General features: G+C 54.7%; 2 protein-coding genes across 4 annotated transcripts in view; both read left to right on the top strand.

Moving 5' to 3' along the window:
* The window catches only part of TRIP4 (thyroid hormone receptor interactor 4), a 30135-nt gene extending 21084 nt beyond the window's left edge, over positions 1 to 9051 (top strand). The window contains exons 12-13 of the mRNA XM_063169317.1: positions 4966 to 5068; positions 8808 to 9051. Coding sequence (XP_063025387.1) covers positions 4966 to 5068; positions 8808 to 8875 — 171 coding nt within the window. The 3' untranslated portion in view covers positions 8876 to 9051. The remainder of the gene's footprint in view (positions 1 to 4965; positions 5069 to 8807) is intronic.
* The window catches only part of ZNF609 (zinc finger protein 609), a 66391-nt gene continuing 57163 nt past the window's right edge, over positions 8884 to 18111 (top strand). The window contains exon 1 of one of the 3 annotated variants that reach the window (XM_063169315.1): positions 8884 to 8995. The gene's annotated coding sequence lies outside the window, so the exon portion shown is untranslated. Of the gene's footprint in view, positions 8996 to 11856; positions 11944 to 18111 lie in introns of those variants that run through there. The other 2 variants (XM_063169314.1, XM_063169316.1) reach the window with 2 other exon arrangements.

Genomic DNA, 18111 nt, shown 5'->3' with positions numbered 1-18111 from the left:
ATTTCAAGGCTCTTGGAGAGCAGCAGGGAAATGAAGGCTGGAGCGGGTGTCCTGGCCCGGCGCTGCCTGGCAGAGCGAGCCGTGTTTTCCCTCTTGTTCACCGGGGAGCCACGCCAGGAAAATGATTCACCCCTTTCCATCGTGAACCTTGCAGAGCATCTCAAGCACCTCCTGGCTGCTGGTGTCCCCAGCAGCTGCAAGATGGAGAGACAGTGGCAGTGACCAGGGCAAGGACCACAGGTTCCAGCGTGCAATTCTCCGCCGCTGACCGCGATGTGCGCTCCCATGGCAAGCGCAGCTCGGGCTGCATTGCAGGGCTCCACAGGCTGGCTGCCGTGCGTGAAACCAGGACTGTTCCCACCCCTTTTGTGTCCCCAGGCCCTAATGAGAGCAGGAATGCTCCTGGAGGGTCGCTAGAGAAGCTGCGGAGCGCGCTGGGGCTTTGTGCTGTGCGGAGCCGCTGCTCGGTGCACGCGGTGCCTTTGTTCCTGCCTCGGATGCACCAGAGCAGAGCTCATCTCGTTAGTGATGGTTTGGCTTCCCCCCAGGACGTTTTCCTTCTGCTCTTTCCATTCCCTGCCTCCGGGTCACAGCAGTTGGGTTCAAGCCAGTGCAGCTTATTGGGGAGAGGAGCAGAAATTGAAGGGTTTGGGATGGTTTGTTTTTTTTCTCCTGTGGAGATGCGATCAGGATGAGCAAAGGGTCCCAAATGCTGCATTAAGTACCAGGAATGCTGGGTGAGCCTGCCCGGCCCCACCATCCTGCTGCAGGCTTTACCTAAATTGGGAAAGGAAAAAGTGTAACAGATTGGTGTGGGGGGGGAAAATCTAGCAGGATTTTTTTTCCTCAGATGTCAGAGAAGGTGGGTTTGTGTCTCTGCTGGCTCCGAGCTGGCTCGTCCCCTCCTTTGCTCTTTTGCTGTGGGCTGTGGAGCGGGAGGCTGGCAGCCCTGCTGCTATTCCTGGTGGTGACAAGCTGGTGATGGGAGACGAGGGATGGTGAAAACAAAGTGTAGGGAACATTCATTAGCAATTATCCCTGCTTGCAGCTTGAGCTGGGTGGCTGTTGGGGACATCTGATAGCCACTTAATTCGTGTGCCAAGCGCTGGCTCTGGCGTCAGGGTGAGTCTGGTGGGCAGTTTTTGGAGGAGCCCAGTGCTCAGCTCCCTTTTCCACCTTCCTTTAACCTCGAGCTCTTCCTGCAGGTGTTAAGCTGCCTTGAGATGTGCTTTTCCCTTCCCTCCCACCTAATCTCCTCACAGCTGGGGTCTCCCAGACCTGTTAGCAGCAAAGTGAAGCCCAGCTGGAGAGGTGGGACGAGCAGGGGGGGCAGTGGCTGTGTGTGGAGTGTGTCTGTGGGGTGTTGGTGTGAAGCAGTGGGAGGAGCAGCTCTTGGTGAGCCACATCAGCTGCTTTCAGCCCACACAGCCCACTGGCCTCCCACCTCCCTTGCTGCCTGCTGACTACAAGGTGGCAGAAGGTCTGAAAGGAGGCTGAATCTCCTTTTTCACACTGTAGTTGCATTGCATAACCTCTCTCTTTCGAGCTTCTCTGGTCATCTGCAGGACTGGAGAAGGGTAGGTTTGCTCCTTTTTGAGGGACAATCTGGTCTCTGGACTGTGTTGTATCCAGGTTGCTTCCAGGGAGAGGCAGTGTAAAGCTGGAGTATCAGCCCCTATCTTATTAACACCACCAATACAAGAGAGATGAGTGCTGTTGAATTTAAGAAGGGACATCCCCCATCAGACTCCTGGCTGGGTTTGATTCTTTGGTCTCTGGAAGAGAGGGAGCATGGTTTCACTCTGAACTGACCTTTTATTTGAAGAACTGCTGCTGGAGATTGTCTTTACTGGGGGTCACAGAATCCCAGACTGGTTGGGGTTGGGAGTGACCGTAGAGTTCATCTCATTTTATTCCCTGCCATGGGGTGAAGCACACCTCCCACTAGAGCCAGTGACACCAAGCCTGTCCAACCTGAGCAACATGACAGGATGTGCTCTGTCCTCCCCCTCTGCCACACCAGCTCTGGGTTTGGGCTTTTATTCCAAGCTCAGGTTTACTGAAGTGATGATGGGCTGCCTGTGGGGTGGAGTAGTTGGGAATAAATTTCTTCTCTGCCTCCTAAACTTCCGGCTTTTCAGACAGTAGAATAACACAACTGACTTTTCACAGCAGAAACAGTGAGAAATTAGGTTTTGGTACTTCAATTTGGGCAGCTTTGGACAATGTAACAGAGGCTGACCTGTTTGGTGTCTTGATGGCAGCATCTCTTTTGAGAATGGAGCTTTCTGTGGGATGAATGAATGGAATTTAGTCATGGAAGGCACTAGGGGAAGAAGGGAGCTGGGCTGTTGGCTTGGCTCAGCATCTTGTGGGAGCTCAGCCTCATCTTCCTTGCTTGGGAACATCCTGACTCTAGGCAAAGGAAAGGGTTATGGCTCTTTCTCGGCTCCAGCCCACAGGAATATTCTGGATCCTTGTCCACCTGGATGGGATAAGAGGTTTCTGGGGTAGGTACAATAGGAAGCCTTAAATGCAGTGGCTGGATGAGAGGCTCCTTCCCTGCCTCCTGGAAGTGAGATGCCAGGGGAAGGACCAAAGCTTTTCAAAATTAAAAAGGACACAAAGAAGTTTGGCTCACAGACAGAAATGCACCCTGGCAGCAAAGATGAAAGGCTGTGGTGTGGAAGCAGGAATTCAAGTCACAGTGTGGCAGCCACCTTGGCCTTGAGATTGGATTGAGCGGGAACTGCTGGAGCTGAAGGCTCCATCCAGGTTTGAATGAAAGCTGTCAGTGGAGAAATCAGCTGGCTGTTGCTTCCCTGCAGGTGCCTGTTTGGGAGGTGTTCCTAGCATGGGGCTGTAAAAGGTGTGAAGGGGACATGGTGGTGTCCAGGTCCACCTGGGAGATGTGGCTGAGGGCATTTGGGGAGCAGCTGTGTTCCAGCAGCAGCACCTCTGCCACACACCCGTCCTGGCTGCCCCACGGGCTGAAGCAGGGGTAGTGGAGCAGGAAGGATCTCCTCTGCAGCCAGGTTTGGGTAGCCTTTGCTCCTCCAGCCTTGAAGGACCTTGGGCCTTTGGCTTGTCCTCATCTCCAGCCACGGAGGTGCCACTGGTCACCCAGGAGATACTGACAGTGACAGAGCAGGGCCAGCATTTCACACTCTCCAGGCACTGACTGGGATATTCACATTGGCTCTTCCTAACCTTCCAAGATCCTCCTTCCCTGCAGATGGGAAATGAAAATCCTTGGCATGGGCACGGAGCAGTGGAAGCAAGTCAAGTAAGGTGACTCAGCCAAAAGAGAACAGAGAGGAGGAAAGCTGTCCAAGGCTGGGTTGGTGCAGCAGGGCATGGGCACATGGAGCAGATCAGGGCAGCTCCTCCTCCCCAGCACAGAGCAGCTGAGTGCTTGTACCTCTCTCTTACCCAGTGCACAGCTCTTCCAGGCTGTGGAAAATGAGAGGGCTTGGAAACGCTTCCCCTGGTTGATCCAATCCCAGCGTTGGGCTTCTGTAAATCTCCCTGAGCTGCTGGCAGTGCTGCCAAGCCCTGCTGCAGTGTGGGCAGAGCAGGTCTCTCCCTGCTTCCCTCGCCGTGCCCAGCTGTTCCAGGGCAAATCCAAACTCATCTTGGCAGGTCGGTGAGAGCTTTTCAAACACCCGGCCTAGGAGTCATTTGTTACTAACAAATGGGGGATTTGCCAGGACACGCAGCTCCATCTGCTCTGGCATCCTGTCCCCTCCAGCAGCCTTGATGGATCTGCTCGAGGAAGGCAAGGGAGCAGGGAAAAAAAAGAAGGCATTTTTCCCATGGAAGGAAAAGCACTTCCGCAGTCTGTTTGAGCAGGGTTTCCTGGGCTGGAGCATCCTCTGCCATGTGCTGGCCTCAGTGCTGTCAGCACCAGCTCTGCAGCTCATGGACAGTCTGAGGTGAGAGCTGAGACATGCATTTTTTATGACTGTTTTGCATTTCACCTCTGAATGCCGGGGAGGCTGAGCTGCAGCCAGCCAGGATCTTGGTGTGCTTCCTGCATGGAGTGGGTTTTTTCTCTTTTTTCCCCACATGGTTAATGAGAGAAACAATTTTAGAGGTCTTTTTCCAACCTAAATGCTTCTGTGATTCTATAATCTGTTTATTCTCTTCCTGTAAAATTCCCCCATGTGTTGAGTGTGTTAAAATCCCTCCAATGATTCTGTGAATGGAGCCAGCCCTGAGCTGGCCTCTCTGAGCCATCACCTTGGTGTGTAGCAGGTGTGTTGCTCACCCTTTATAGGCAAGTGAATATCAAGGAATGTGTGTCCCACAGCAGGACTGTGCACACTCTCCAAGTCTCAAATCCTTGTGTTTGGGATTGAGCTTTGTGGGGAACATTTGGGGATGTATCTGTAGCTGGGACAGCTGGTGGTGGCCACCTCTCTAGTGGTCGTTTCAGGCTGAGTTTGGCAGGTTGTTTTGGTTGTGGTGCTGGTGTGCTGTCCATGACCTGTTAGGGATTAGTGTGAATATTCACATTCCTGGTCACCTGAATCTGGGGATGCATCAGGCTGAAAATCTGTCCCTTGCGTGTCCCAGTGAACAGGTGGGCTGGTGATGGTAGGGCTCCAACCACGTCCCTCTCAAGGTCCCAGGGTTCTGATCTGCCTAAATCAAGTGTGAAACCACAGGGGTGGCACAGGGGGTGCCAAAGGGGGCTGAAAGGGGCTTGGGAACACCCAGGGTGAGCAGATCCAAAGAGGCACAGTGAGAAGAGCCTGAGCAAGGGACTTGCGGAATAAGACCCAAACCTGGAATTGTTGGGTTTTCTTTCATTAGAAGTTCTTGAAGTGGTTTGGTCTGAGCTGCTACAGCCTCCACATAACCCATGTCTTGGCTAAGATCCCTCTGTCTTGCCCACTGAGCTCTGTCTGTGCCCATGCAGCCGTCCTGACTCTGCTCTCTGTGTCTCTCTGTGTTTCACAGTATCCGGACCTGAGCCAGGAGTCCGGCTCTCCATTTGTCTTTATCTGCACGAATCCCCAGGAGATGGTTCTCAAGTTTCCCATCAAAGGAAAACACAAAATCTGTAAGTAGTAAAGTTTCCCCAGGTGCCCCCCCAGCCCTCAGAGCCTTGCCACCCCAGCTTGCTGCTGCCAGATGAGTTCCCAACCTTCGCCGGCTGCTCTTTGATCTGGAGGTGTTTGTTTAATGGCTTGAGTACATCTGTAATATTTTTTTTTTTTTGTCTTCAGTTCCCCCTTTCCCCAGATGTTGCTTCCTTCCAAATACATCCTCTGCAAACACTTGGGGAGTCAAAGAGCAGTTGTGTCAGTGGCTGATCTGCCAGCACCAGCATGGGTCAGGATGGGAATTGGTGCAGCAGTGCCAGATCCAGGCAACCTTCGTGTCCTGCAGCTCCAAACCACACTCTTGCCCCTGAGGGCTTGAACAGCAAGAGCTGCAGGGCCAGATGGACGTTCCCCATCTGCAGGCCGATGGGATGGGCTGGGGTGGGATGCCCTGTCCTGGCAGAGCACACAGGGAAGCGCCGCAGCATCTGCCCGCGCCGCGCTCGCCAGCGCCGTCAGTCCCTTTTACGAGGCACCAGCCCCTCCGCAGGCTGCCAGTTATCCCTGCTGTAAAAAGGGTGGAGGAGGGAATGCGGCAGCTGGGGAGCCCGCAGTCAGCTCCGTCCTTATTAGCAGCCTCCCTCCCCAGCACACAGCCCGGGGAAGGCACCGCACGCGCTTGCAGGGCATGTGAAAAATTAATTTGACGGGCTAAAAGCAGCAGAAGCAGGAAGGGTCTCGGCTGTTTGTTCAGCAGAGCTGACAACTGGGTGATCTCCCTCCTTTCCACATGGATCCTTGGGCTAGTACCTGGGGTTCAGGAGTGCTGGGATATTTCTCAGGTTAATAAGGGCTTTTTTGAAGCACAGCAGAGAGTTGTTTTTGTTGGCTTTGAGGGTTTTTTTCCCCTCTCTTCTCAGGGAATCACCTTTCTCCCACAGCTGGGTGTTGGGATGTCCTGCAAAACCATTTGGTTTCTTCCTTGCCTTTTTGAGCAGCAGCTGGGAGGTGTATTCAGCCAATGCTGACCAGTGCTTGGAGACCTGTGGGCCTTTGAATCTCGCTCGTGGTCCTCCCCCTAGATGGGTTATTCTGAGTGCCAGTGAGCAGGCAGGAGTTATTTAGGATGCAAATCTTGGCTGTGGGTTAGCCTCGTGGCCCTTGTGTGCTGGTGCAGCCACTGCATCCTTTTTTCCTCTTGTTTTAACCTCTCCTTTGCCCTCTCTCTGCCAGGCTCTCGAGCTCCTTCACTCCCACCTCTGCCTCTGCGTGGCCGTGGGTGGGAGAGGGTGAAGCTGCTCTGCGGCTCCTGCCCGTCTGCCTTGCCGGGTGCAGGTGCTGCCAGTCCCCTCCCCATCTGTCACATCATCTCCTTTGTGTTGTGACACTTTCCTGCTTGGAGAGGGATCAGTCTAACAGCCTGGAAGGGAGCCGGCTGTGCTGGCGGCTGCCTGTGCTCCCACTGCCACTGCTGGCCCTGCCTTCCTTGCCCTCCATCCCAGTAGGAGCTGTCACAGGAGCAGCACAGGGGGGCCGTGGAGCTGTGTGCTCACCTCCCAGGAGGGACATGGTCCGTCTGGGTGATATTTATGACAGCCTGGGGAAGGAGCAGGGAAGCCTTTGACCTTTCATCGGCGCAAGGCGCTGTTTTAATAGAAGCTGGCATTGCATCCCAGGCAGTCAGAAGCTTAATTCTCCCAGCTGGAAGCTGAGCAGAGGGAAGGTGCCAGCTCACATCCTCGCTTGGGCTTGCTGGCTGCCCTGGTCTCCTTCAAACCTGGCTCAAACCATGACAAAATGCCAGTTTGTCCTGTTGGGAAGCCAAGCCAGAGCAGTTTTCCTTGCCAGATAACAGCATGGACCTCGCCACAGTGACATCCGGATGCTTCTCTGTTGCAAATTGTTTCTAGCAGCCTGGGGATGGGAAAAAAACCCTAGCATGGCTCAATTTTTGCTCTCAGGGTCATTGTTTTTGTGGAAGGGGTGGGCACAGTGTTGCATCTGGGAGCACAGCTCTCCCCAGATATGTTCCCTTATAGTTTTAGTGCAAGAGGACAAAGCTCATTGGCCTTTCTCATGGGAGAGTTCCTTGAATCCAGGCAAAGCTACCCTGAAGCATCAATTAGAAGCCTCCCTCCAACAGCCAGTGTCTGGAAGAGTGAAGAGGAGCAGAGGACATGGTGTGAGACAAGAGGCCTTGAATCATTGAGCAGAAAGAGCAAGGGACCCTGGGGCTTTGCCTTATTTTTAGCCTTTTCTTAAAGGTTACCTGTGTGGTGTTTGCAAGCTGGAAGAGCAGAGGAGCTCCCAGTGTTTTTGGGTCCAGGAGAAGCAGGCACATGAAGAGCAACAGCCCTGGTGACAGTAGGTGGTGTTGGGGGACCAGAGCATGGAGAGAAGGTGAACTTGCTGCCTTTCTCCTGCCAAAGCCACCCCTGACGTGGGGACAGGGTGGTCTGACACACTGCTGGGCTGGCTCAGCCTGCTGGGTGCCAGTGACTGGAAACAGCAATTGCAAGGAGGGGGCTTCTTCCCCATCCTAAGGTGGTTGGGGAATGTTTTCTCTGGGGTGACCAAGGGGATGGAGGATCTCCCAGAACATCTTCAAGCCATGTTTCAGTTTGTGGATCTGTGGCATTTGTGGTCTGCACGCTTTGTTGAACTGCAATTGAGAAGGTTTCTTGGTTTGAAGAGAAGGTGATGGTCACTGGCTGGTTAGGAGCCATTTTCTCTGGAGAAGCACCTGCTTCTTGTGGCACATGGACATTTAGCAGCAGATTTTGGAGCAGTGGTTGAAGCAGAACTTTGGAGCCTGGTGTACCTTGCCCTATCTCTGTTCCCAGCTGCAGAGACAGGAGGAGGCTGGCATTTAGAGGATGGGAAGATCCAAGGGAGCAGCAGGAAGGCAGGTCCTGGGGAGATGTGGCATTAGAGGAGGGACCAGTGTTGGCTGCTGGCAGAGCCTCTCTGGGAGCTGGGAGAGCAGGAGCATCCCTGCGTTTTTACTGACAGGAAGAAGAGGACAAGGACACTCCTATGAGGAAGCACATCACAATGCCTGGCTGCTGGCTTCTTCAGCAGGAGTTACCCAAAATCTCATGTTCTGGTGTCCTGCTCCTCTCCCAGGTGGGAAAGCAGAGCTGGCAGTGAAGCCCCCAAGGGCTGTGAAGGACAAGGAGCAGGCAGTGTTTGCTCCAGGTCCCATTGGAGCTGCTGGCTGAGGTTTTCCCTGGTGGCAAAGGCAGCAGGTGGCCTTGGAGACCACCAGCCTGGCACGTAGCAACGTGGAGCAGGTGTCCCCATCACACTGGGTGTGATTGCACCACCGTCCCAAGCTGAGGGTTTGCTGTCCCACTCCTGCCTTTTGCCGCGCCGTGCAGCAACACATCCCCGCCACATTTCTGGGTGGTTCCCATCTCCTCCAAGCATCCTGTGGGCAGGCACAGGGATTGGTTTCCCCCCTGGTAGTGTCAGGCGAGTGCTGGATGTGAATTCACTCCTCTCCTGGCTGAATTTCCCCCCCTTGGCCACGTTGGACACGCTGCCCCTGGCTGGCGGGTGTCGCGCCTGCAGAGGGAGGCCAGGGCGGCTGGAAACGCCTGGCTCCTCAAGCACGATAATTGGATGTGACAGGAACACACTAACTAGGAGACCTCGCTGCCTCCAGCTCATTTGCATTGCAAATAGCATTTAAAAATAAAGAGTGATGAGGGTTTGTTGTGTTCTTCTTTTTTTTCTTTAATCCCCTCTTTACAGGGAAGCTGGATGCAAAGATCCACCAGGGAGCAAAGAAGGGGTTAATGAAGCAGAAAGCCGTGGGGTGAGCGCCGGGGGAGCAGCACTGGTTCCCATGAAGCACCCAACTGCCTCTGAAGGGAGCCAGGATGGTCTTCAGCTCTGGAAGGCAGGTGCAAGATGGATCCCTGATCCCAGATTGTGTTTAGGTATTGCTTTCTCTCTTGTATTCCAAAATATTAAAAGAGACTTGTTTTCACCAAGACCTGGCCCAGCAGCCCTGTGCTTCCAGGGAGGTCCCACGCTGCAGACAAGGGTGGGTGGGAGGATGCAGTTCAGCAATCACTGGCACCCACAGGAGCAGCATGGGGCACGGGGAGCTCTCTGGCAGCAGGCAGCCCAGCTCCAGCCTGGCTTTGGCAGGATCTCCCTCTCCAAAAAATGCCTTGAGGTATTTTGTGCTCTGTGGGGTCAAACACATGGAGGAGAAAGGTGAGGGGATGAGGGGGATGGCTCCCAACAGCCAGAGAGCCAAGTGGGGATGGGAGGTCTGGGGTTAGAGGTGGGCTCTGTGCCTGCCCACAGGTGCTCTTCCAGCCCTTGGGAATCACTGCTGTGTGCCCAACCTTACATCCTTGTGCTGATTGGTACCAAAGCAGCAGCCTGGCCCCAGCAGCTGTGTGTAGAACACCTTTGGAATAAGCTGAATTTTGCCTTTTTCTCCCTCACGCTGTGCCTCTCCCCACATTACCACGCTCATCATGCACTGGTGTGTGCTGGGCTGTGATCCCTTCGTGCTGGGCTGCTCCAGGCTCTGCCTTGCCATGGTCTAAGAGCTCCTCCTCATTACCCTGAGCCCACCCTGCTCTGGTGGGGATGGAGTGATCCCCCCAGCACTCCCAGCATCCCTTTTCCTCCTCTTTCCCAGGAATGTGGTGGGAGCTGCCAGCTCAACTGCTGGGCACAGGCCCTGGGTGTGGGTTATCCCAGCCCTCTGCCCCATGGGTGAGGAGGAGGAGGGTGCAGAGCCTTCATGCTGCAGCACTGCCATTTGCCCTGAGAGTTGTCTTCTGGCTCCATTTGCTGCCTGTGGGATCTCTGAGGTGCTGGAAATGATGGGGCTGGATCCAAGGCCCACCCACGTTATCCCTCAGTGGGAAAACCCTTGTGGGTGTTTCAGCTCTGAGCTGCCCACGACTGGCACAGAGGTTATGGTGTGGGAGCTGTTGTTCAGTGTGCCTCTACCAGCTCTGTGATCCATCAAAATCCCACCTGCATCACACCTAGTTCCTCTTAAAATCCCCATCCCAAGGTACTGCTTCTCCAGATGGGTCACCCATCCCATGCCTGAGCCAGGCTTTGATATGAATCCATGATTTGGCTCCATATTAAACCAGATCCATCTGTGGCTTCTGCCTTGTCGCCTCCCTGTCCTTTGTCACTCACAGCTCACCTGGTGCCTGCAGGTTTCACCCCTAAGAGTTCCACATCCACCATGGTCTGTAGGATCCTGTGGGATCTCCAGCACCTGCAGGCAGGCTGGATCACAGGCCCTGCTCATGCCAAAACATCGTTGGAGCGATGCAGAGATCATTCCCAATGGAACTGCCTTGCCTGGCAGGGGTTTTGTTTTCCTTCTGTGTTAGTGGCATCACAATTTTGCCAGGAAAGATGCACTGGCCCATCCCTGGTTCATCCTGTGTTCCTGACTGACGCTGGTTTTTCCACCTTGGAAGCACCATTCCTGGTCTGAGATTTGCTGAGCATCAACACTAAATGCCCATAAAACCTTTTACCCAATCCTTGAAAATACTCCAGTAAAAACTGACCTGGTTTTATTAATACATAATATAATATAATTGGAGCCTGCTAGCATTGGCTCTGTGCTCTGTGAGGACAGTTTCTCCTCATCAAGATAAGGAAGGATTTCTCCTCTTTATTTTGGGCTGTCAGAATTCTCATCCCTCTTTTCCTGTTGATTTGAACATCCTCTGGCTCCCTCCTGCTTTCCCCAGCCCCAAAAGCTGGTGAGACACCCAGACCTCTGGGCTTCTTGGCACTCTTTGCCAGGGATTTGGGTCTTGTCCTTGTTTGGGGCACAAAGCATCAGAAGAAATTGGCATCTCCTTTGATGGTCTCCTAAAACCACAGTGGATGGTGGCACACTCAAGGAATGGTGGCACCTCTTTGTGCTGGAATACTTACAGCAGACCCTGGCTGTGTGGATGGAGCTGGTGCTGCCCTCTCCCTCTGCAGGACCTGCAGATTTGTGCATATTCCTGCTCCATGCCCAAGCCTGACAGATGCCAGCTGGGATCCTGCATCCCACCTCCCATTGGCACAGCTCGCTGCACTGCTTCACCTTCCTGGCTTTGGGGTGTCACGGAGACGGCACTGGGGCATCCCCACTGAGCTGAACCGAAATTTCCTCACCAAACAGCGGGGCTGATGCTGAGGCTTTGGGGAAAGGAGCAGAGGTTTTGGATTGTCTGGGGACTGGGGTTGAGATGAGATGGAATTTCCTCCCTGGTCCGCAGGGTTGGTGCTGAGGCTTTAGGTGGGAAGTGGAGAGTTTAGGGGACATGAGAACGGCTGGGGACCCAGGTGCTCTCTCCATCCAGAAGAGTTTGGAAAGGAAAAGTGGCAGCGTGTGGGGCATGATGGTGGATTTTGAGGTAGGTGTGGATGCCCGGGTGGTGATGATTCCCGCCCCCTCCCTTTCTGTGCTGGCTCAGGGAGCTAAAAGCATGGCCCTGGGGAACCGTGCCGGCCTGAGGTCTCACAAGACACCACCCAGAGCGTGAAACACCCCCGAAAGAATCACCCCGCCATTTCCGAGGAGGCGCTACGGCGGCTCCGGCTCCCAAGGCAGGGCCCGCTCCGCTCCGGGCTTTGTCTGTCTCCGGCTCCCGATGCTTCAGGCGGGGAATCCGCTCCGCGTTTTCCCGCCGCCCGGGGACGCCGCTCCACGTTCCGCCCTCCGCGTTTTGCGCCGCGTCCGCCCCGCCCCGCCCGGCGGACCCGGCGCGGCCTGCGCGGCGCGGCCTCAGCGCGTGGCGGCCCCGGCCGGCCCGGCCCGGCCCCGGCCCCGGCCCGCAGCGCCGGCCCCGGCGCGACCCACATGGAGCGCACCTAGGGCGGATACCCCAGCGACCGGGTGAGTGCGCGCCCGGCCGGGCCCGCGCCACGCCGCCCGACCCGCCGCGGGCGGGGGGGGGGTGTGTGGGGGGGTGGCGATTGGGGCTCCCCTCGGGCCTCGGGCACCCCCCGCCCCTTCTGCACGGGCTGGGCCCGGGCCGCCGCTCTGAGCCGTGACGGGGATGTGTGCCCTCCCCGCTTTTCCTTGTGACCCCCGGGAAGGCGGCTGTGCCCTCCCCCACCCCCCGCGCCCCCCCCGTGACCCTTACACGGACGGGGATCCGGGTACCCCTCCCCGGGACCACGGGGAACGGGAATTTCAGTGCCCCCCCACAGTCTCTGTGCCCCCTGGGAATGGGGCCGTGCGCCCCCCCCGGGCTCTGGGGCAGTCTGTGTGCCCCCCACCTCTGCGACCACTGGGGACGGGCATATGGGATATGTGCGTCCCCCTCGCTCATCTCTGCCGTGGGGATGGGGCTCCGCAGCCCCCCCGGCACCACGGGGACGAGAGTCTGTGTGTGTGCCCCTGCCCCCCTCCCCGGGGCCCGGGGGCGGTTGCGGGTCCCTCCCGCGGCCGTTGGGAAGGAGCCCCGCGGGTGTCGCGGCCGTTGGGGTCGGGTCCCCCCGGGCGGAGCGGGGCCCGCCTTTGCCGTCGCGAGGGTCGCGCTCGGGTCCCCACGGCTGGCAGCGGTGTCCCTCCCCTGCGTGGGGTCACCGCCATGCCAGGTTGTGTGGGGAGGGTCGGGGCTGCGGGCGGGGAGGATGGCGGTGTTGCTGGGCGGAGGCGGGGGTCACCCCTCCTGACCCCCGCGCAGGGAGGGTTTGGGGGGCACAGGGACAGCGCGAGCACAGGTTCACTGGATCTCAGCTCTTTTGTGGCGCCGGTCAGGGGTCGGTTCTCCCCTCAAATCCCGGAAGATTGAATGTTCCCCAACGCGTTTAGCGAGTCCCTGTGAGTTTGGGGCGGGTCAGGCCCCGAGAGCGGAGCCCCTCCGGGCAGCACCCCCGGGGCCGGGCCCTGTGCCGCAGTACGAGCCGCTCTCATTCGAGTCCTTGGAGCCCCCCCGTCGGCCAGCGGGGCCCGTCTGGAGGTGACCCCGCCGGTGACAACGTGGCCGGGTGTCCCGCGAGGGCTGGGGCGGCCGGCGGGGCAAGCGCTCCTGCCGTGCGCTCTCCCGCCCGTTGTGTACACGGGGAAGGTCACAGGTTCAGCTCTGGTCTGCGAGACTTGGCTCCCCTCCATCTCCCAGCAGCCTTCCTTTTGCCTTTCCTTTCCTTTTTCCCCGCTTTCTGGGAAGGCCCTTTCCCTTGGAGGAGGCTTTGTACGCTCATTTTCCGAAGTGTGCGCTGAGGAGCCCCATGGGCTCTTTCCCCCTCCTCCGGAATGTCCGAGGATGCCGGTGTTGGGGGTCTGCCTTTTGGGCTCCTTCGTGTGCAGGCAGTTCCTTGCCTGGACATCCTCAGGAAAACCTATTTCCACGCTTTGTGCGATGACTCCAGCATCAGATTATGCCGCACATTTCTAGGTCTTTGTTGGCAGTACGCGACCGCACATGCACGGCACTCAGAAAATCCAGGCAGCTGATTTTATTGATTAGCTCTTGACCAAAAATAATTTATGTTTTATTATTTTGAAGCTGTTTGAGTCACAAAACACAAATGCTTGCCGTTTTACACCCTTGTTCATCCAGTGAGGTTTTCCCCTCTCCTGTGAGGAGGAGAAGGGAGATGTGTGCAGCGCAGGGAGCGTGGTGTCTCTGTGGTGGAAAAGGACAAGGATTTAATGTTTCACCTGGACTGGCCTGGCATGGAGGGCAAGGGCTGCCTCTGATCAGAGCCACTGGAGGAAATTAATTATCAAGCAAGTTGGAATGGCCTGTAATTGAGTATGGCCAGAGCACGGGGAGCGGGTTTTATTCCTTTCTCCAAGCCAGGCACTCCACTTGGTCTGTGTTTGGTGAGTCACCATTAGGCTCAGTAGCCTCGGGGGCCAGTGTGTGTGTGTGCATGGATGTGTCTCTTAACATCCTTGTTATCTCTCTGTGTGCTGAAAGTGGTGTGATTTTTTGAAGGGGGTCCATCTGTCTGTCTGGAGCCCTGTGCTGGGTGGTAGCCCCAGATTATCCTTCCCTTGCCTCAGTTGCAAAGTCCCCTCACACTTCCTTGCACCTGGCTCGTCTTATGTCGGTGGTGATGACATTGCTGCTTCTGCTTGAAAAGCTTTTTCCCTGTAAATTGAGCTGAAAAGGTGCATTTCTGGGAAGAAAGGGCTCACAAAGGTGGTTGAGGTTCTCTCACATGGTGTTGGATTTACCCAACAGCTTGTGCGTGTCTCTTTATTTTGAATTAACAAGAGGAGCAGACCAAAGTTCACTCCGTCTGGTTTATTCTCTTGGAGAACAGGGTTGCCTTGAATCAAAAATTGCCTCCAGGTTATATTTACAGTGTATCTTTAGTTGTGATTGCATAAATTAAAGAAAACCAGGAGCTGCCTGGTCTTTGGAGCATGTCCATGTGGGCATCATTCTCCAGACAAAGTCAACGTATGTGTTGTGTCTAGGCCGGGACAGGTGGGACACCCACATCTGGGATCCCACTTCTGGGTTGAGGACCAAAGTCACATATTGTGCCTGATTTAATTGGCATTTCCAGGGTGTAGGGATCTTTCTGTGCATGTTGTGGTGGGGAGAGCGTTGAGCTGGACCCTGTGGGGCTGCCCCTCGGCCCTGTCCCACCACACCCCGGCAGCGCAGCTCTGAGTGGGATTAGGGCCTGTGGGCGCTGATGCAATCCTAGTCCCAGATGTAATGCAGTAAGCCTCTTTGTCCCCTTTATCCAGAGCATTATGTAAATAAGATGGTATTTGTGGTGCCAGGTATGTTGTTCCGGGGCTGTGTGAGTGACATGGTGCGTGCGCAGCGATGCCCTTTGAGCGTTGGCTTGGCTGCCGGTGTTCCTGGCCAGAGACAGGGACCTGCTGGGGACAGGACCTCTGGGGGCTGTGTCACATGCAGGTGAGGCTCCAGGTGACCTTGCCAGGAGCTGGTGACAATATCGGTGTGCTCAGTTGCTTGTAGTGGTGGAGGCAGCGAGTGGATCCGTGCTGGAGTCACTGGGGCCCACTGAGGTCATGGACAAGTCCATGGTTGTCATAGCAGGCTTCCTGCAGGTTATGGACTGCTGGTTCCCCAACCTTGGGGATGGGAGAGTCGTGTGTCTGTTCCCAAAACTGTGTTCTATTCCACCTGATGGTGGTTTGTGGAGATATTTTTTGGGAAGCACCAAAGTCTGTGAAGCGCCTGGAAATGGGCCAGGATGTTTGCAGTTCTTCTGTGACTCCTCTTCTGATGCTTCATGGGCTCTCTGGGCATGGGGAGAGCTTGTAATTTTCTCTTGGGTCTTGCCTGCTTGCTAGGGAAGATCTAATTTGGGTGTTTGTGGCAGAGGGTGGAGGGATGAGGGTGCATTGCATGGGGGTTTGGAGTTGGGGTGTGGTGTGCTGAGGAGCCCATGTGGGTGTGGAGGACCTTTTCTAAGATCTGGGTGAGTAGATGAGCTGGCTTAGAGCATGTAACTGTCCTGGGAGCTCATTGTGGCTCCTGAACCAGAGCTTTGGCCACCCTGGCAGCAACCAGTCTGCTTTATGTCCCCAAGCTGGGTTGACTTGGATGAGGAAGGGTGTTGCTTTATGTTGGGAAAGGGCAGGAAAAGGGATCCCACTGGGATATGGCTTATTTTGCCATGCAGACACGTTTTCCTGCTACTGAGGGTCAGTGCCTTGAGGTGTGACATTGTGTCAGAGGAAGGAGTGAGGTTGAGCTTGAACAATCTGAGTAAGAAAATAGGGAATGGCTGCCTGACCAGGAAACTTGCTCTGGGGTTCCAGTTGCTCTTGTGATTGATTTTTTTTCTTTAAAGGAAACCAATTCCCATCTGCATTTGGGTGAAAAATCAGTTTTTGTGATGAGTCCAAGAGGTTGTTTTGTTTTTGCTGCAGCTGAGTGTCCTTCACATGCACAAAACCCACTGACGTAGCTGCTGAGCGTCAGCTCAGATGTGGTGTGAGGAGTATGAAAGGATGCAAGTGCAGTTTTTTGTGGATGAATGAGGATAGTTTCAGGACAACCTTGATATTTTGTATTGAAACATTAAATGCCCAACTTCTACAATTGCCATGTTCATGATGTAAGAAAAGGAGAGATGATGTTGTTGCTTTATGTTTCTCTTTCCTCAAGCACAGAAAGGTTTTGTGGCATTGGATTTTTTCCTCTCAGCTGTTCTTGGGCCACTCTCATTCTTCTGATGAGACCTCCACAGTGCACCATCATGTGTGATGGGGCTACGCTGATTTAATGACAAAAAATTGATTTTAATGAATTTGCTGAGCCCATTTGTGCTTTGGATTGGCAGAGCATTGTTGGTTCAACTGGGTCCAAAGATTTGACTTGGAGTTTTCCTGGTGCTTCTCCAAGTGGATGAAGGGTGGATCAGGAGCAGTGTGCTGTGTGACTTTAAAGGAGTGGAAAGGAGGTGTGTAATGACTTCACTGACACTAAACACTATGAATCCAATAGGAGAGGAAGAATCCTGCTCATCTCTGGGGGAATTACATCTCCTTTCCCAAAGGTTTAGTAGCCTTGTTGAAATTTCTTCTTGTCCTGAGGATTTCTTGTGTATCTTTGAGGGGGTTTCACATCTCATCTGCATGTCCCCTCTGCATCCATTGCCACAAGTAATTCCAAGTGCACTAGTACTCCCCAAATAAGCCCAGCCTGCTTTGATGCATGGTTTTCATTGGATTTTATTGTATTCCTGTGTGCTGGCTAATTCACAAAATTCAGCAATTTGCAATGGGTCATTAGCACGAATTAGCAACTTTCTGATGGATATCAGAGCTCTGCAAATGTGCCGTATTAATCTGGGAGATACACCTATTTATTATCCCTCCCAGGGAAAAAAAAAAAAAAGGGATTTCTCTGGCATGGCACTTGCTCTGCTTGCATTTGTCCCTGTCTGCATCTGCCTTCCCTCCTCCTTTACTTCACAGTCTGGTTGTTTTTTTTCCCAAAGTGTTCCCAGGCTGATGATGTGACAGGAAGAGGGATTACAGCCGCACGCACTGGCCTTGCTACAAAGGGAGCCTCAGCTTTGGGAGCCAAGGTGCCCTAATTGGTTATCGAATGAAGGGAATTAAAGGCATTAATAGGTGAAGTGGCAGCTCCTTCGGTTTTGGAGCAGTGGAGAGATGTTCATCGTCTTCTGAAGGCTGGAAAACAGCCAAGACTGGCTGCGTGCTCTGCTCCTAAAAGGAAGGATAAAGAAAATAAAACCCAGGAGCTCTCCCTTCCCTGGGAGCAAGCAAAGCAGTGGCTGTCTGTCCTCTCTGAGCAATGCTGTGCCCTTCTCCTGTTGAGACACTGGGACACTGCTCAGCTGGGATCACTTCAGTGCTCTTCCTTTGGATGGAGAAGATGGAAAGGAGATGTTGACTTTGGTGCAGCTAATGGTTTGCTGTTTCTGCGGTGCCTCTGTGGAGGGTGATCCTTGTTGGATACCTGCATCTCTGTGACCATGAGAACCCAGTTTGGGACTGGGCCAGCCATGGGCCTGGGGGACAGCAGGGTGACCAGGAGCAAGGTGAGGAGCCACGCTGCCTCCATTGTCCTGTAAGGAAAGGGAGCAAATGGCTGATTGAGTAGTGCCCACCCTGCTCCCACAACACCCTGAGCTCAGGATGCTGCCAGCACCTGGGTGTCCTCGTGCATCCCTGCTGACAGCGTTGAGTGAGCAGGGGAAAAGGGCAAGCTCCCTTTTCTGGCACTTATTCCAGTGGTTATTTATGCCCTTGGTTGTCTTCAGTCTCTGCCAGGTCTTCTTTCCTCCCATCTCCGTGACTGATGCTTCGAGGATCTTCCCTGGTCACATCCGTCTTGCTGCTTCCTCTCACTGCTGGCAGTCTTCCAGCCTGCATGGAGTGCTGAAGTTTGGGAACCTCTTGGGTTATTTTTATGTGCCCTCTACCCCCTTCTAGGCTGTGCAAAAGGGCAGGCCACCAGTTCAGATACCTTTAAGCCTCTCATAAATCAGTTCACTTGTGTGTTGGGGTTAGCAAGGATGTAACTGCCCTGGTTTTAAACCCACACGGCTCTCCCACTTTCCCAGTGGAAACCAGCTCTGTTCAAGGGGC

Source organism: Melospiza melodia, chromosome 15 (assembly GCF_035770615.1).
Source record: "Melospiza melodia melodia isolate bMelMel2 chromosome 15, bMelMel2.pri, whole genome shotgun sequence".
Taxonomy (NCBI): domain Eukaryota; kingdom Metazoa; phylum Chordata; class Aves; order Passeriformes; family Passerellidae; genus Melospiza; species Melospiza melodia.
The sequence above is the reverse complement of the archived record's forward strand: the minus strand, read 5'-3'. Positions and strand labels throughout refer to the sequence as shown.